Source organism: Ips typographus, linkage group LG3 (assembly GCF_016097725.1).
Source record: "Ips typographus isolate SLU linkage group LG3, UJ_Ityp_2.0, whole genome shotgun sequence".
NCBI lineage: Eukaryota > Metazoa > Arthropoda > Insecta > Coleoptera > Curculionidae > Ips > Ips typographus.
Genome location: NC_138424.1, coordinates 14,948,019 through 14,965,925, shown reverse-complemented (window position 1 = coordinate 14,965,925; position 17,907 = coordinate 14,948,019). Strand labels below are relative to the sequence as shown.

The window sequence follows — 17,907 nt, the reverse complement described above, 5'->3', positions numbered from 1 at the left end:
AATGTTGGGTTGCTGTTTTGTTGCTATGGATATTGATCATTTCCTACGGGTTTACCGTTGGAAATGATCACATTAGGTAGGTGGGATATTACTTAATCGATTTGGTTTAAATAATGTTTAAGTGATGTGTCAGACTTAGAAAAATTATAATTTTGCAATAAATTTTCGGGAGTAATATTTCTAGTGCATTTAATTTTTCCGGAAAAACGAGTTTCTAAGTAATTTGTTTTAACCACTCTCGCTCATGCTATTTGTAAAAAAACAAATTACTTAGAAACGAGTATTCCAATTTTTCCACAGGAAAAATTAGATGCACGACGGATATTTGGTAAGATTATTTCCTGAGTTAAATAAACATTTTATTTTAATACAACCTTTTTTTTAAATTAAAACAATAACTTTCAAGCTAGAAAGGGTAATTACTTCAAACTCATTTTAAATTACAATTAATATAAATATTACAATTATTGTAGGTTACAGGAATATTGTTAGCCAAATCGGTTAGATTGTTTTTAATTATGTTTGTAGTAGCACTATTCTCTATGTTCCTGTGAGGAGTGTCAAACGATTGATGGTGTTGGCTCGAAGAAGTGTCTATTTTCTGTTTTTTCAAGGGAGCTTCGAAGCTTGTAGATGGTACATTATTTTGGACGGTTCTTAAAGCAGTGATGATATTTGAATGATGTTGACTGTCCATTTGTAGATATGGTTGGATAGACGCAGCTTTAGAATGTCCTGCAATTTGGTGAGTTGCTGCTCTCCTACACCGGCCTAGTAACAGCAGTTGATCGCATAGAATGGTTAGATATTTTAATTTCTTTCGTGTTCACACCTGTTTTTTGCGCTGCGTCTTTTGTCCATTTTGATAGTTCATTTCTTCCAACAGGAACGTTTTTAAACCATCCAGTGTTACGATTGGATTGCCATGCTGAATTTGGTGGCAAAAACAATCTATTTGTTGTTATTTTAGACGTTCGTTTGTCCAACAGGGATTTGTACAAACGTACCGGACAAAACTCAGGGTTTTTTGAATTAGGGACAAGCCACTTGCTATCGCACAGATTTTTTGCACCACCTTGTGCAGTTTTGCTGAAGACTGTATTGTACTGAATCCTTCCTGAAACAAGGGATACATAATTTAACTTAATTGTCAAAATATCTTTTGTAGTGTGATTTTAAAGTAGATGTATGTAGCTTTTCATTTTTTTGGAAAAGCAAAAGGAATTTTTGTGGTTATATATCGTTTTTGATTTTATTACAAAAATAGTATAGCTAGCAAATTTTGGATGTAGGAAAACAAACAAAGTTTGGAAGGTATTGCAAAAAAGACATTAAAAAATTGCGAAAACAGACTTTATGCCACGATAAAAAGTATGCGCACATGTTTTGTTTTGATATAAGCGTTTTTTGTGCCAAATTACAATAAATATTTACAGATTTTGTTGCAAAGTTAAAAAGCAATATCTCACCTGTTTTGATCCCATAATTATCAATTTCTTCTATAAAATGTTCTGTTAAGCAACGAGCCGCTTCTCCACTCCTTCAAGCAAGCTCAACTGCTGCAATAAAGTAAAATTTACGCTGCAACCCGGTTGGAGTTGTCTCATCCCATAAGGACACCATCTTGTAGTACTCGTCTATATTTAAAGAAGCTGAACTTGTTTTCCTTTTTTCTTCATGTTTCTGGAGACCTCCTTTTCGCATTTCGAGCGTCTCTAGCTGGCTTAAAGGTAATGTCGTGGAATGGTTCGAACACGATATTAAATTCTTCAAAATATTTTTCCTGTAGTTTTTTGGCTAACGATATTCCACATTACTTTTACACACAGTTCTTTATAGTCTTTTCCATTAGCTTTACGCATGTTTCATGCCCAGTCCTTGAGGATTAATATATATTTTTTTTTCGTTGTCTGCAGTAATTGGTAATTTTTTACTTGGCAAAATTCCATAAATTGCTTCCAGATCGATGTGTGAGTCTTCTGAGTATTTAGTGGAACACTATTTTCAACAGCCGCGTTAATTTTACTTTCGGAAACATTTCCAAACCGATTCATTTTGAGTTTCAGTTGAAAAATTAATAAATTCGTTAGCGTCGTTTGTGATTTTTGTGGTTGGTAACGGTACATAGCAATACAGCATAGAAACCATCAAGTTTGTTTTTACAAGGCAACTTGTCAAACTTGCATGAAATTTTTTCGAATTTTTTCCGGAAAAACACAGCTAAGTTGACAGTTGTTAAGTGATTTTTCAACTTAAAATTTACATTTGTTATACTAATTCTTGATAGCGGTTGGTCAAAATTGATAGGAAGGAAATAATCATTTTTAATCTCATAGTTATTAGTATTTTTTTATTTTAGTGGTAGTGAATCGCTCTCTAGCGGTGTATTTAAGAGAAAAAGAAGAAAGCTGAAAGTAATTTGCAGGAATTTCTCGTAAACACATTTACTAATTTCTACTATGTATAGTTTTTGAGAAACAGCCGCTGGCATCGCTTATTAACCCACCCTGTACAACATGTCATTTCATATTGTTCACCTTCCGTTCATTTCGAATAATCCGGGCTTGTTCAATAATAAAGTCGATCATTTTTTAAATCAAACTTTATTATTAGTTTTGGCAACACAATCTATGTCCCAGCAATAATATTATTCAAATAAAAATTGTATTTGTAACTCGTTAACATTGGCTTCAAACAGAAACGATATCCGGCAAACGTTAATGCAATCTGTGCTCAATTTTAAAAATAATTACCTTACAGAAAACATTCAATTAATCAAGCTTGTTAACTTTCCACATCGATTGCTACGATATTAATTCTCTATTGTAAAAAGAAAAAGTATTGATAGAAATTAATAGCAAAATTGAAAACGAGTAATATCTGTGGTAACCATCGATACTGAAACTTACTTAGGTACGTATCTTTGAAACCGAAGAAACTCACCTGAACTATGGTAAACGGTTCTGACTTATTTGTCTGTTAATTTTGTAGTTGTCTCACTTATCCAGAAGCCAATCGACCTCGAAACGTCTGAATTACAAGCTGTCAAGCTTTGAAGCTTGTTTTCTTCTTACTTGGACCACATCCCAAGAACCTACCTACTATAATCTGACTACGTTGACGTTGCTAGCTTTTCATTACCCCACTCTGTTTAATAATAATTATTTTGTACTACCGTGCGTAATTATCACCCATTCTCGCATGCAAAATAGTTCGGAAATACTGTATTCCATCCTGTGTTGCTGGTTTATATTTATTATTTCTATAACAGAAAATAAAATGAAAAAAATATCGATGTGTGTCCGTGCAGCTTGTTTGTTTTCGCTCGTGGAATTTTTGCTTTTGCTGCGGTAATTGTGATTAAAATTTATTGTGTGTATATTCAAATAAATCGTCACATTGAGACTAATACAACCATATGATTAGTTAATTAAAGAAGTTGTCGGTTGTGCGTGATATAGTGAAAATTCCTGTAGACAATGGAATTCCATTGTCAGTGAAACGATTTTTACTCCGTGGATAGATAAACAAATAAACAAATCAAAGTGCCGAAAGTAAATAATTGTAAATAATGGCGGCGGCAACGCCGGCCATCGATTCTATGGATGAAAGTAATCCAAACTTAGGTTGTTTTAATTGTAAAACCGTTTTTGAAGATCCTAAATCAACCATAAGATGTACAGTATGCGGAAACTATTTCCACGGAAAATGTGAGGATGTAAACTTGCGTGGCTTTCATATGAGAAAAGCTACATGGAGGTGTAAAACATGTGCTGAAAGTTTGGGTGAAGTAACTATACCAGAGAGGTCTAGAAAGAGAAGTCGAGTAGAGGAAGGGTATATTGATCAAGATACTGTTAGTTTCATAAATACAACTTTGGAGACCTTGGTAAATAACACCAATGTTTTAATGGAAAAAATGGACTTGCTTATCGAAGAAAATCGTTGCCTCAAGATGGAAATAGCATGTCTTAGAGATTTGAACACTCAGGTACCTAGAAATGATGACTTACAATTGACCTACTCGGCTGTCGCAAAAAAATCGAACAACAACGTACTTATTGTAAAACAAAAAGGAACCCAAAAGGAAATCAAAGAAGTGAAACAAGATATACGGCAGAGAGTTGATCCAACGGATATGGGAGTAGGAGTGACTATGGGACGGGTGACAAAACAAGGAGGTGTTATTATAAATTGTAGTGGTAGTAGGGAAATAGCAAGCGTTCAGACTGAGATTCAAGATAAACTTGGAGGCAGTTACGATGTGGAGAGGCCTAAATCTCTGCAGCACCGTGTCAGGATTGTCGGAATAGATGAATGTGAGTACGATAGGAATGATAGTGATATATTAGTTAAGATAGCTAAACAAAACGAATTAAATATCAATGATAATTGTTCAAAAATGGATATAATTCGTAAAACTAAAATTGTTAGGAAAAAATTTAGTATAATCATAGAACTAGATCAAAATACCTATAATGTGATAATTAAAAAAGGAAAAATTAGTATAGGTTGGAGTCGATGTCCAATATATGATGAATATGGTATTATTAGATGCTTTAACTGTTGTAAGTATGGTCATTTTAGCAGAGATTGTACTGATAAAAAAGTGTGTCCTAAGTGTAGTGGAGAGCATAGTTTAGGTGATTGTCAGAGTAATTTTGTTAAATGTTCGAACTGTCTTTGGTCAAATAAGAAATATGGTATGGCACTCAAGGTAGATCATACAACATGGGATCATAACCAATGTGAAACATTGAAACGATTTGAAAAAATTCAAAATGATAAATACAATAAATAGCAATTAGATGCGGATAGTTTTAATTCCAGTTTAGTGTATCTCAATTGTCAGGGTTACTTAAACAATAAGGACGGTATAAATTCTCTTATAAACCAGTGGCGACCAAAAATTGTTTTTCTGTCAGAAACTCATGTGTGTGCTGAGGTGACTCTGAGGGAGTTAGATATTGAGGGCTATAGGATTGAAAAATGTACGACGGATAATAGAAGAACGGGTGGAGTTATGGCACTGATAAGAAAGGACGTAAGATGTACTTTGAGATCGGTAGAATGCGTACAAAACTTTGTTTGGCTTTTGTCGGTTGAATTTTCTAATTTTGGAATAAAGTACCTCTGCACGGTACTGTATCACCCACCTAAAAAAGAGGATGCACAATTCTTGGAATTTTTTGTTGGTTACCTCGATCGGGTTAGTGCATTTGATGGAATCATTTTAATTTTTGGTGATTTTAATTTGGATTTGCTAAAACACTCATTTTATGGTGACAAAATACTTCATAGTATAAGCTCTAGTGGTTTCACACAGATTGTAGCTTCACCTACACGTATCACTGACAGAAGTCAAACCCTGATTGATTATATAGTAACAAACAACAGACACCTGCAGCATGCAGTACATCTTGCGCCTAGAATTGGTGATCATTGTATATTGTCTGTTGACCTAGGGAGAGATCGTGTAGAAGGGAATAGGGTTAATGTTTGTCGAAGATCATTTAAGGGGTATGACAAAAGCAAATTACAGGATTATTTTTTTGATGTGCCCTGGAATAGTAATATTAGTGATGTAAATCTGTTGGCGGATGTCTTTGTAAACGACATAAAAAATATTATTGATTCTATGTGCCCAGTATTAGAAATAACTTATAGTCAGAAGTATGAAGACAAAAAATGGATCACTGATGATATTAAACAAAAAATGAGTGAGAGAGATGCATTGTATGTTAGAGCGGTGCGTGAGAGAAATGATGACGTGTGGAAGGAATACAAGTCAATGCGTAATTTGATTGTTTCTAAAATTAAATTTGAAAAAGATGAATTTTTTAAGAGAACTATCGACGACAACAAACATAATCCGAAGGAGTTGTGGAAAAACTTGAAATTATTATTACCAGAGAGAAAAAATTCGGTTATTGGAGAGGTCAAATTCGGTGATGTCGCAGTTACGAACAACTTAATAATTGCAAACAAATTTAATGAGTATTTCATAAGTAGTATAGCGGATATTATTGCTGGCATGCCTGCTTGTCCTTTCCAAAATATTCATGGAAATATCTTTTCTTCTTCATTAAATCCTGATGGTGTTTTTTCACGTTTCAACCCAGTTACTATGAGTGAATTGAAAATAACTTTAAAAAACCTAAAAAATGTAGGGGGCGGTGAAAGTAACATTTCTAAAAAGGTGCTGTGTGATGTGTGTGATGTGGCGGGAAACCGCCTACTAGATATTATAAATTCTTCACTGACAGCTGGAGTTTTTCCACATGCATGGAAGGAATCGATTATTATACCTGTCCCGAAAGTGCAGAACACTAGGGTACACACTGAGTTTCGACCCATAAATACAGTCGAGTTGTACGAAAAAGTATTAGAATTGGTAGTAAAAGCGCAACTACAGCTTCACTGTGATAAGAATAATATTTTGATACCAAATCAGTCTGGTTTTAGAGAAAAACATTCTTGTGAATCTGTGTTGGTCAGCGTTTGTGATAGTTTTATTAATAGTATAGATAGTGGTAATTTTGTACTTGCTGTATTTTTAGACCTAAAGAGGGCATTTGAAACTGTCTCAAGAAGTATTTTATTGCAGAAACTTAGTAATGTGGGCCTCAAACATGTTGTGTTGCGGTGGTTTGAGTCGTACTTGAATGATAGGCGACAAAAAGTTAAGTTGAATAATAGTATGTCTGATTCTTTACCGGTTGAGTATGGGGTGCCACAGGGGACGGTTTTAGGACCGTTGTTGTTTTTATTGTATATAAATGATATTGTGGGCGTGGTTGAGAATTGTGGAGTCGAACTGTTCGCGGATGATACTATGATTTATATATCTGGAACTAACTTAATGCAGATGCAGCAGAAAGTAAATCAAGATTTGGAACATTTGTTTCATTGGTTGTGCAAGAATAACCTGAGCATAAATACAGCAAAAACTAAATTTTGTATATTTGGAAGAAAATGTAAATTGAATAGCTTTAATATTGACGACATAGATCTGAAAATGGATGGTCATAGCATATCTTATGAGCAAAACATCAAGTATTTGGTAGTAATTTTTGATCCATGTCTAACATTCCATGCTCATGCTGACTATACGTTAAGGAAATATGCAAAGAAAGTTAATTTTATTTCTAGAGTCGGAAAAAATTTGTCATTGTACACCAAACTATTGCTATATAATAGTATCGCTTCGCCGCATTTGCAGTTCTGTTCCACTCTTCTTTATGGTCTACCCAGTTTTAAGGTGCGGGAGTTCGAGATCGTACAGAACAGAGCGATGAGAACCATCCTTAAGTGTAATAGATATGTCTCAATAAGTACCATGCAGAAAACTTTGAATATGTTGTCCGTACGTCAGATGATAATGTTTGATGTGTATTTGTTTATTTTTAAAATGAAACGGGGGTTACTGCCGGAATACCTGTGTAGAAAAATAACAACCTTTTCTGAGGTCCATAGTTACAGTACAAGAAATTGTGATGATTTTATTATTTTGAGACATTGTAATACAGATCAAGCCCTAAATTCGCCTTTATATAGAGGACTTCTTAATTATAATCAGCTACCAAAATGTATAAAACAATGTAATACTGTGAGAATGTTTAAAGTCCATCTACGCGAACACATTGTAAATATGTCCGCATTTTGAAAATATTTAGAATTGTATACCTATACTTACTGTTCTGTGTTTTTTGTATATAGCTATTAGCTAAATAAACAAATTTATTATTATTATTATTATTAACAACAATGTCATTGCCTACGTAAAAAGAAGGCTCAACTTTTGAGCTCACTGGCTTTTCTACTTAGATGCCGTGACACCAAGACCACCCCAAAGTTTCTCAGGATTAAAAGAACTTTCCAATCCAACCACGCTAAAAAAATCTACGATCGGACCGAACAAGCTCTTTTACGTGAAAGAATACAAGACACACGCCGGGACTTGGCACGTAATGAGCATAAACTTCTGGATATCAACTTACAACTGGCGAACAAATTATATTGGAGCAACTGGGAAAAAGTGGACCGTTCGTAACACACGAACGCAGGAGTATAACTGAAGCCATAGCAACAGAGCGTCAAAAAAAGGAGTTTGAAGCTCTGACACAACATAACCGGCAACCGGATTTAGTAGACGCACCACCTGAAGACAGACAACGAAAAACTATTGTCAATCTTACTCAAAAGGAACTGTCTGCTGATGAACAGAGTGTTTTGAGCAAAGGAGGAAATTTTGCGATAGTACCTGCAAAGCTGCCGGTAGAGGAAATCATCGCAAAGGTGGAGAGTGGAATAAGGTCGTTGCCAATACATACCGCAGAGCACATAAGAGCAGAAGCGTCACGGATTCTGCAGCGAGCAAAGCCCCCGAAAAGCAATCTCACTTTTGGAGAAAGACCAGCTCTTAAAACACTCAATCAAGACAGAGAGATTCTCGTTTTACCTGCTAATAAAGGAAACGCAACAGTGATCATATCAACAACTGACTACGAACGGAAGATCGAAACCCTTCTGGATCCCATAACCTACAAGAAGTTGCCACGTGATCCAACAGGTCGAATACTTAGAACCACAAACCAACTTTTTAAAGATTCCACGACTGTCGCTGCTGAAGATATTTCGAAACTCAAGAAAACAGAGGCCCTTCCACTACGACTTTATGGTTTGTCTAAAATACACAACAGGATGTACCTCTAAGACCCATCGTTAGTGCCATAGGAGGCCCTACATATGAGATAGCAAAGTACCTTACAGCACTCCTTCAACCAAAAATAGGAAAGACGGACAGCTTCATCAAAGATACAGCACATTTTGTGGACAAATTGCATGCCTTAACTTTATCTCCAGGTGACGTCCTTGTGAGTTTTGATGTTGTTTCTTTATTCACTGTGGTACCCATTCAAACGGCTATGGAGCAAATAGAACGAGATTTTCCACTGGACATTGCCAAATTGTTCAGACACTGCTTAACCACCACTTACTTCCAGTGGCAGGGTGAATTCTACGAACAGAATGATGGTGTAGCAATGGGCAGTCCTCTCAGTCCGGTAATCGCAAACTATTTTATGTAAACATTTGAAGTAAATGCCTTAGACACCGCTTCAAAGAAACCAAAGTGCTGGTTTCGATACGTTGACGATACCTTTGTAGTTTGGAGCCACGGTGAAGACAAACTGCAGCTATTCTTGGTACATCTAAACTCCGTAAATCCAAGAATTCAATTTACTATGGAGACCGAAAAAGAAGGACGTCTACCTTTCCTGGATGTAATGGTGACAAGGAAACCTAATGGAACACTGGCTCACATGGTGTATCGAAAACCAACACACACGGATCGTTATCTCAATAGTGGATCTAATCATCACCCTAGCCAAAAAAAAGGAGTGATCAAAACCCTATCGGAGCGTGCAAAAAGGATTTGCGAACCATCGGAATTAGAAAAGGAGCTTAAACATCTGGAAAGGGTTCAATAGAACGGTTCATCGGGAAAAAATTCAACAGAGCTACTCGCCCAAGAAACATCGAACTACGTAGACAACAAACGGGGGATGTTGAAGAGAAAATTGGTTGGACTTGCTTACCATACATACACAAGGTCACGGATAGGATTGGAAGGATTTTAGAGAAGCACAAGGTCAAGACGGTCTTTAAACCAACCCGCACGATACAACAAGAGTCTCAGATCGGCCAAGGACAAACGGGATCCTTTATCGGCTTCTGGAATTTACAGGATCCCTTGCAGCTGTGGATCCGCATACATTGGAACGACTAAACGTAGTGTCAACACAAGAATAGCAGAGCACAAGAGAAGTTGCAGACTGGGACAGACCGAAAAATCAGGGGTGGCAGAACATGCACTTTCTAGAGGACATGATATCCGTTTTGAAGAGGTGTAGGTTTTAGATCGATCACAGCGTTACTATTCTAGATTAACTAGAGAAGCCATTGAGATCTTTAAGCACGAGAACATCATCAACAGAAAGGAAGAAATCACCTTGTTGGATCCGAAGCGGAAAAGTCATCGTCGAGAGGTACGGAAGAGCACTTCGACCGTTACGTCATCGCCTTTGATAATGTCCGCCGCAGATGTGTACGAAACGTCAGTAAGAAATTCCATTGGACCACTGCTTATGAGCCCGGATAACTTTTGTATTTCAACAATGTCATTGTTGGGTTATTATTGTCGCATTATTCACAAATGTCTTTGAAACATCAGTAATCAGAATATGCGTTTGCAGATTACTTTGACAGCGTTTACAAAACACTTGATGATCGCGGTCCCTCCCCCTTATCAATCAAACCAACATGACCAGATTGACCACTCCTTTTTACTCCAGAAAGTGCAGTTTGGTTTCTCCGATAATTTGGTTTCATTGTTGAAATCTTACCTCGTTGAGTGTGAGAGCTTTAGATCGGACATGTTTATTCCTACTTCTGGCTACTTCTGGGGTTCTAATCTGGGCCCCTTACTTTTTAGCCTTTTCATAAACGATCTAACAACACTCAACTGCAGTACACTGGCCTACGACATAAAAATATTTGCTCTCTTGTAGGACAGCATATCCGTTCTCAGTCAGTGGTGCCTGGCTAGTCGGCTAAACCTCAACATCTCGAAATGTAACGTAGTCTTTTACTCACGAAATAAAACCCTCGTACAATTTAATTATACATCGTGCGAATCCACCCTTGACAGGCTGTCCACTATAAAGGTCCTGGGATTGGTTTTCGATGCTAAATTCTCTTTTGTTTCACACATCGAACAGGTGGCTGCCAGCGCCTCTAAAACTCTGGGCTTTGTTTTAAGAAACTGCAAACCTTTTGCTAACCAGGATACTATCAAAGTGCTGTATAACTCCTATGTAAGATCAAAATTGTATAACGGTTCAATAGTGTGGTCCCCTATATACGACTCCTACATTCAAACTCTTCAGTGCAAAGGAGATTCCTAAAGTCCCTGATGTTTAGAGAGGATAATATATACCCAGAAAGAGGTTTGGAGCATAACAGTATTCTTTTTTTTTTCAGAACTGCCTCTGTCTGTACGTCGGGAATTGCAGTCACTCTCGTTTCTCTATAAACTTACCAAGTCTAAAATTGACTGCCCATACTAACTTGTTAGAGCGGGTATCGTTTAATATTCCTCGTACGGCGGTTAGGCATAAACAAACTTTTTTATTGGCATTTGCGAGGTTCAACATCCCATCCCAAGACCCTATACACAAAGCCTGTTACAACTATAACTGTGTAGCAGCTAATTTGGATATTTTTTGCGACAGTCTTTCGTCTTTGTTGCACAGGTTTCGCTCACTCTCTGGCTTTCCCCCCTAAATCCTATTGTCCACTAGCACACATCCTTTTGCACCTACTTCCCCCTACCTTTTTGTGATTGTATTGTGAATCTTCATTCTTCTTCGTCTTTTTTAGTTTTTAGTATTTAGTTCTTTTAAGTTTGAGTTACGTATAATATCTTATAGATATATTTTTTCCCGCATTTTTTCTTTATGATAAGGTAATTATAATTTATCGCTATGTAATTGCATTCAAGTCTGACATTGTTAACGAATTGACACTTTTATTCAACTCTACAAGGCTTAGACGTATAGAACAGTGTTCCTGTTCCAATTTAATTTAACCTGGATCTCGCTGTCTCCCCTGTGTACAAAGACAGTCGGCGCTCCCTTTTACATCATAAGGTATGTTTTCTCTTTGTTTTTAAAATCCATTTTGTAGATTGTATAACTTCTAGCACCTGAAGATGCGTACTTATGTACTCCAAACTAGTCGAGCGTGCCCTCTTTAACTAGAGGTTTATTAAAGTTTGTTCTGGAGAAGGCTGAGTGTTCTTCACCCCTTTTGTATAGAAAACTTAATCCAAAGACTATTAGGAGAATACGCATCTGATGAATCCTGTGACAGACCCAGAATGTGCATGTGTCTTCTAATCTGTCAGTGACCCGTGAGAAGTCCTGTCACACATCTGAGGTCCTTTCTGGATAATTCCATTAGGGACTTCGACTTGATGAAACATCATCGGATCTTTGCCAGAAGATACGGTCCACAATGGCAGATCCGACCGCACCGACTAGTCCTACAATAGGTTCGGGCCCTACGGGTCTCTCTTTGGAGCCGCGAAGTTTCCCCTAACACCGGAGTGCCCTGGAAGGTGCCAAGTCAGACTTACTTTGGCCATCCGCGTGAGCGACAAGAGTGTTTTCTTACACTCCAGCACCAGCGCAGACGTCGTTGAATCAGCTTTTAAGCCAGGCATTGCTGCCTAGCTGTCCATACAGATAAATACACCTTTCTGGCGTAGCGGTGAGTTTAAAATGAACTCCCCGCATCGGATGATCGCGAAGATCTTGGCTTAGAAGATGGTACAGTGGCAGCCTAGAGGGAACCTAAGCCTCGTCCCCGAGGTGGCACCATACACACCTGCCCCTCCTCCGTCACGGTTTTGGATTTATCTGTAAACCAGACGTCTCCATGCGACCGGAGGATAAAGTTTTGAGAGAATTCTCAGTCCTCCCTCTCAGGTACTACAAACTTTAGAGGTCCGCTTGACAGAAGCGTCGGAGGCACCCGATCCTGCTTCATCAACAGTTACGGGCACTCCCTCAACGCCTCCCCCCAGCCCCCGAGATGACACCACGATTCAGCTGAGTCTGTAATCAGCATATTGAGAACTGCCAGTCTGTGGGCTGCCCTGGCGGCTTCTTTTTGTATAAACAGGTGCAGGGACTCGAGCCCACATAGCCGTATGTAGTATGTAGCCACATAATTGAATGTTCAAACTGAAACCCTTCTTGCGCCTGGCACTATCCCAAACGATCGATAAATTCACGCTGGACCTTATTTATGGTTTCTTGACTAATGTTAGCACACTCTCTTCTAATTGTAGTTTTTAGGCGTTAATTGATTCAGGTTTAGTTTTATAAACAACATTTTTGAGATGGCCCCACCAAAAAAATCCAAAGGATTGAGATCAGGAGATCTTGGATGCCATTCAATTGATTCTTTCTAATTCATCTGTTGGGGAATGCTACTTCGTTAAGATACTGTATAACTTGTATTGCATAATGTGGTGGTGCATCTGCAAAAGCTATTTTCACCAAACTCTTATAATAACGAAGTTACAGGGACTTGTCCAAAATGCCAAAAATTCAATTTTTGACAATTACAAGAAAACAAAAGACGATAGCGAAATTCTGCTTGCGGCATTGAACTCACCTTGAAAAAACACCCCGGCAACGCCTTTTTGATTTTTAAATTTCTTAAGGGTTCTAGCAGTTTCCATATAAAAACAAGCAAATTAGGCCACCCTGTACGGTGGAGGTTTTTTAAAATAATTTTTTTTCAACATTCATTTTTTTGAAAACAGCTGAATACCGACATAGGATATGTTACATGAAAAATACCCAGAAATGTAAGTAGAATCCATAAACACATCTAAAAATGGTATTTTTTGTTTTCATTTGATAATGTCAACGACTATGAATAATAGAAATATTAAAACAATAAAACATCAGTTTATTAAAATAAATAAATACAATGCGTAAGTACAAACCTTAGTAAATGTAACATTACTGTAACTGATAAAATACAGAAAGCACGTTAACATCCCGACTTAAACGAGAGCGAAATCGGAAATGTAGTTGGTGGATATTGGACGACTATTGAAATTATTTTCGCTATTGCGGTTAGTATTGCAATACCAGTCCGTCCGTCTGTTCATCAGCAGCTCTTTGGATAACTGCAACACTTTTAGCTTCACTAAAGGGGATTTGTCCAGAACTTTCATTAGGTCTGATTGCTTCAGCTTGAAAATCCTGCAGGGCGCTATCGCAGTCATCGTCACTAAGTGTATTTGGTTTAAGATGACTGCAATATCTCCGTAAAAAGAACCATCTCCAAGGTGACACACCTGGAACAACATTAAAACAATGTTAATGGAAGCTAGACGCTCTATTCTGTCCAAACTATATTTATACAGGGTATTCCTGAAAATAGATACTTAATCTAAGTTTAAACTATATCTATAGTTTAAACGTAATCTATAAACTATATTTAGCATAACATGCAAATTAGCATATCATGTAAGAGTTTTACAACAGAAATTTAACTACCTTTAGATCGAAAAACAATTTGTAAAGTTGAGGATGATCATAAATTTTTATAAAAATTATAAATTTTACTTTAGTGTCGCGTCTTTTAACGTAACAACTTACCCACTAAAACCCATTCCGCTATTCACCTTGCTTGCAAACATTGGAGTTCTTCAGGATTGAGGGTGGAATTTGATCCACATTATGTTATAGTTCATTAGTCTCTTACTTCTGTCAGTGTTTTTTTTACTTTCTTTTCATAATGCGTTTAATTATGCTGGTAATGCATTTCCAATTTTCCTTTTTACTTACTTACACGGAAATGGTAGTTCCTCATGTCTTTTTTGCTTCTGATCTGAGATCTTTAAACTGAGTGCATACAAAAAAATTGTTTGGTCTGGGGAATCGCTTACTTTTGATGCTTTATTATCTATTCCTATGCTGGCGATCCATACGACATGACAGATAGAGCAACATTAGCGACCAACTTTCTCTTGCTACCGGTAGGTAGGCCTACTATTTTTGGCATGATTCTCGATAGAGATTTTATGGTCATCTTGAAATTTTTCTGAATGTAACGCCTAAGTAAATCAGGTCATCATCCTAATCATGTTACTAATATGTGTAATTTTGTCACAAAACCTGACTTCAGTATCCAGAACCGTTCTTCTGCTCTCCAGTAGAACGACTTCTGACTGTCTTAAGACAGTGTGACTTTTACTGGTATCACTTTTCCTCCCTAGGGACGAAAATGCTTTCAGTCTCTCTGGTGGTTTTCCCTCTGCTTTTCTATTAGTTTCTGACAAGGCAAAAGCCATTGCTACATCACTTTGTTTCAGTCTTTCTTCTTCTATTAATAAAAGAGCAGGCAGTTCCTTCAGAGTTTGTTTTTAATTATCTGTAGACTCCCATGCGCTGACAAAAATGCTTTAAACTGTCGGGCAAAATAATCAAAATCTTTGTCATTAACATTTTTTCACTTATTTCTTCACCAAGCTGTTTTAAATTTGATTGTGTTTCTTCTAATTGAGAAATAAACTGGACTACACTACCGCTTTTAAATTCCAGTGAAAAGAATTTTTGTTGAAGAAGATGTACACTTACTTGGGATCGTTGCTCAAATACTGATACTAGTTTGTCCCCCATTTGGGGTGCACTATTACATGATATAATGTGTGTCAACTGGTTTTTTTCCATTCTGACTGCTATTATCTCTTGCGCCTTAGCGTCTCGCCTTTCCCATTCCCCATTATCGTTGATAGAAGATTTTTTGGTGACTCCTGACACTATCTCAAAAAGTCCTTTTGATTTGAGCATGATTTGAGTTTGGAACTTCCATGCTGTCCAGTTGTTATCTGATAATTTGATGGTATGCCATCCACTCTCCATTATTGCCTATGATGGAAAGACATTTTTTCTTCTTTATGATCCTGTGTCCTCCTGTGTCTTAAGACAGTGTGACTTTTACTGGTGGAGCTTTTCCTCCCTAGGTAGGCAAATACTTTCAGTCTCTCTGGTGGCACTTTCACCCGCTAGGGAGTGAAAGTGATATTTTCATCTCTTAAATGAGGGAGGAAAATTTGATTTACTATAGGGGTCGTAGAAAAATTTCCAATTTCTTCTGTTAGTGTATTTTTTAGGAGCCTTTCAGTTTTCCCAGAGAATCAGGCATATTGGCCTATAGGAAATTTTTGTGTCCGTTTTTCTGGGTTTCTCAATTAAGATTAGTTTTGCTCTTTTTCAAATTTCTGCAAGCAGTTGTTTAAGGTGTTATTACTTAGGCTGCTGTTAAATTGAGCAAACATATGAATTCAAGAGGTATTCTGTCAGGTCCGGGAACTTTTTGTGTTTTGGCTTGCAATACTGAAAACTCCAGTTCTTCCTTTTCAAACAGTGGAATGTCTTGGTTCTATATCATTTGCCTCTCATTGAATCGTACTTCGCCTGGGAAACAGTTTCTGGACCTGCTCTTTGATAGGGGCTAAGTGACTCTAATTTTATTACTATTTTATAGGCTTTACCCCAGATGTCGTCCTTTAGCTCTTTACTAAGATTTAAGTTTCTTCTGTGCTAGTTTAACGTAACCTAACCTCACCTAACCTATAATTTTCTAACCTCTATCGACCTAAATGTCGGTTTTAGTTATAATGTTTGCTTATATTAAGAATAAACATTTCAAATCCTAATTTGTTAGTAAGCAATATATTATTTACAAAACACTTCCTAAAAGAAATACATATTCAAGAATATGATCATAATTTCCCTTGAAACTAGCAAGGACTCCTTAAGATATCCAAAATCAAAGGTAACTTGCAGAGAGAGATTTTTCTAAATTTAAGTGCATTTCAATTGGCTTCGAATACTGGAAACAAAATGGCTGAAGAAACTGTTATATTGTCGAGAATCCAATTTCAACGCATCTTGTCTAGATTGGGCAAGAAAAATACACAATCACTTGGGATTTCATCCTTCTCGCTTCTTGCTTAACAGTTAAATAAATTTTAATAATGTCACTACGTTTATAGATTATCAGAAAGCCTTCGACAACGTTAAACACGATATCCTCCTAAATAGACTGCTCGAGATAGCAATAGACGCCAAAGACATCAGAATCATACAGGAACTATATTGGAACCAAATCGCGGAGATAAGAGTTAACAAAAACCTGACAACAGATACCTTCAATGTATGCAAAGTGGCAAAGATCTTTCAAATGGCCCTGGAAGCAGAAAGTAGAGGAATTAAGATTAACGGATATCCAATAAACAATATACGATATGCAGACGATACGGCAATTTTAGCACCAACTTCTCCAAGAGAAGAGGATCTCCAAGAAATGATGGATAGGATAGCGGACATGGGCAAACGTTTTGGTCTTAAAATCAACGCTACCAAGACCAAACTCATGGTAATAGGCTGCCAGTTCATGATCAATGCCGCACTGACGGTCGATGGAAAAAATATAGAGCGGGTGTCACGGTTTAAATATCTGGGTGCCACGATCAACGAACGATGGGACTGTGATGAAGAAGTTAAACTAAGAACGAATTATGCAAAAACATCATTTTTCAAACTTAAAAACCTCCTATTAGCTCGCAGTCTCCCTCTAGTACTTAGACTACGGAGAAGCGCCACATATGGCCCATCTTACTATATGGCGCAGAAACGTGGTCTCTCAAAGTTAGAACCCTTAACCGCATTGAGGCGTTTGAAATGTGGGCTCTCCGGAGACTCTTGCACGTGCCTTGGACAGCACATGCCACGAATGAAGAAATTCTAAGAACTGCAAGCTGCGAACGAGAACTACTTAACATCGTTAAAGAAAGAAAAGTTTCCTACCTCGGCCATATCCTTAGAAGAGGCAAATATTACATTCCTAAATTGATATATATAGAAGGAAAAGGGACGTCGAGGCCCGGGAAGAAAGCAACAGTCCTGGCTGAGAAACATACGGGACTGATGTAACATTAGCGACGCAGCCACTATATTTCGAAGAGCCGAAAGTGGCGATCTGCACATTGTATGAAGAGTACAGACAATCGCCAACGTGCGGCGAAGCACAAGGCACAAGAAGAAGAAGAAGAAGAAAGAAGGAGACCTTGTGAAGCAGGTTACAGGCAGATGTATGGCTGTGGTCAAGTAGGAATGGACACTCTCTTCTTCTTCTTCTGGTGTCGTATCAGGTCTTCCTGATGTTGGCAATCATAATGGCGAGTTGTGCTCTGTCTTCGGCGAGTCTGAAGAGTTGTTGTGCGCTTCGAATTCCGGTTCATTCTCTAAGATTCCT

General features: G+C 37.4%; 1 protein-coding gene across 1 annotated transcript in view; it reads right to left on the bottom strand.

Annotated features, from left to right (window-relative positions):
- Positions 1-13,642: 13,642 nt before the first annotated feature.
- LOC145725906 (potassium/sodium hyperpolarization-activated cyclic nucleotide-gated channel 2-like) overlaps positions 13,643-17,907 on the bottom strand; it is a 30,709-nt gene continuing 26,444 nt past the window's right edge. The window contains exon 8 of the mRNA XM_081974822.1: positions 13,643-13,939. Within this exon, the coding sequence (XP_081830948.1) occupies positions 13,643-13,939 (297 nt within the window). The remainder of the gene's footprint in view (positions 13,940-17,907) is intronic.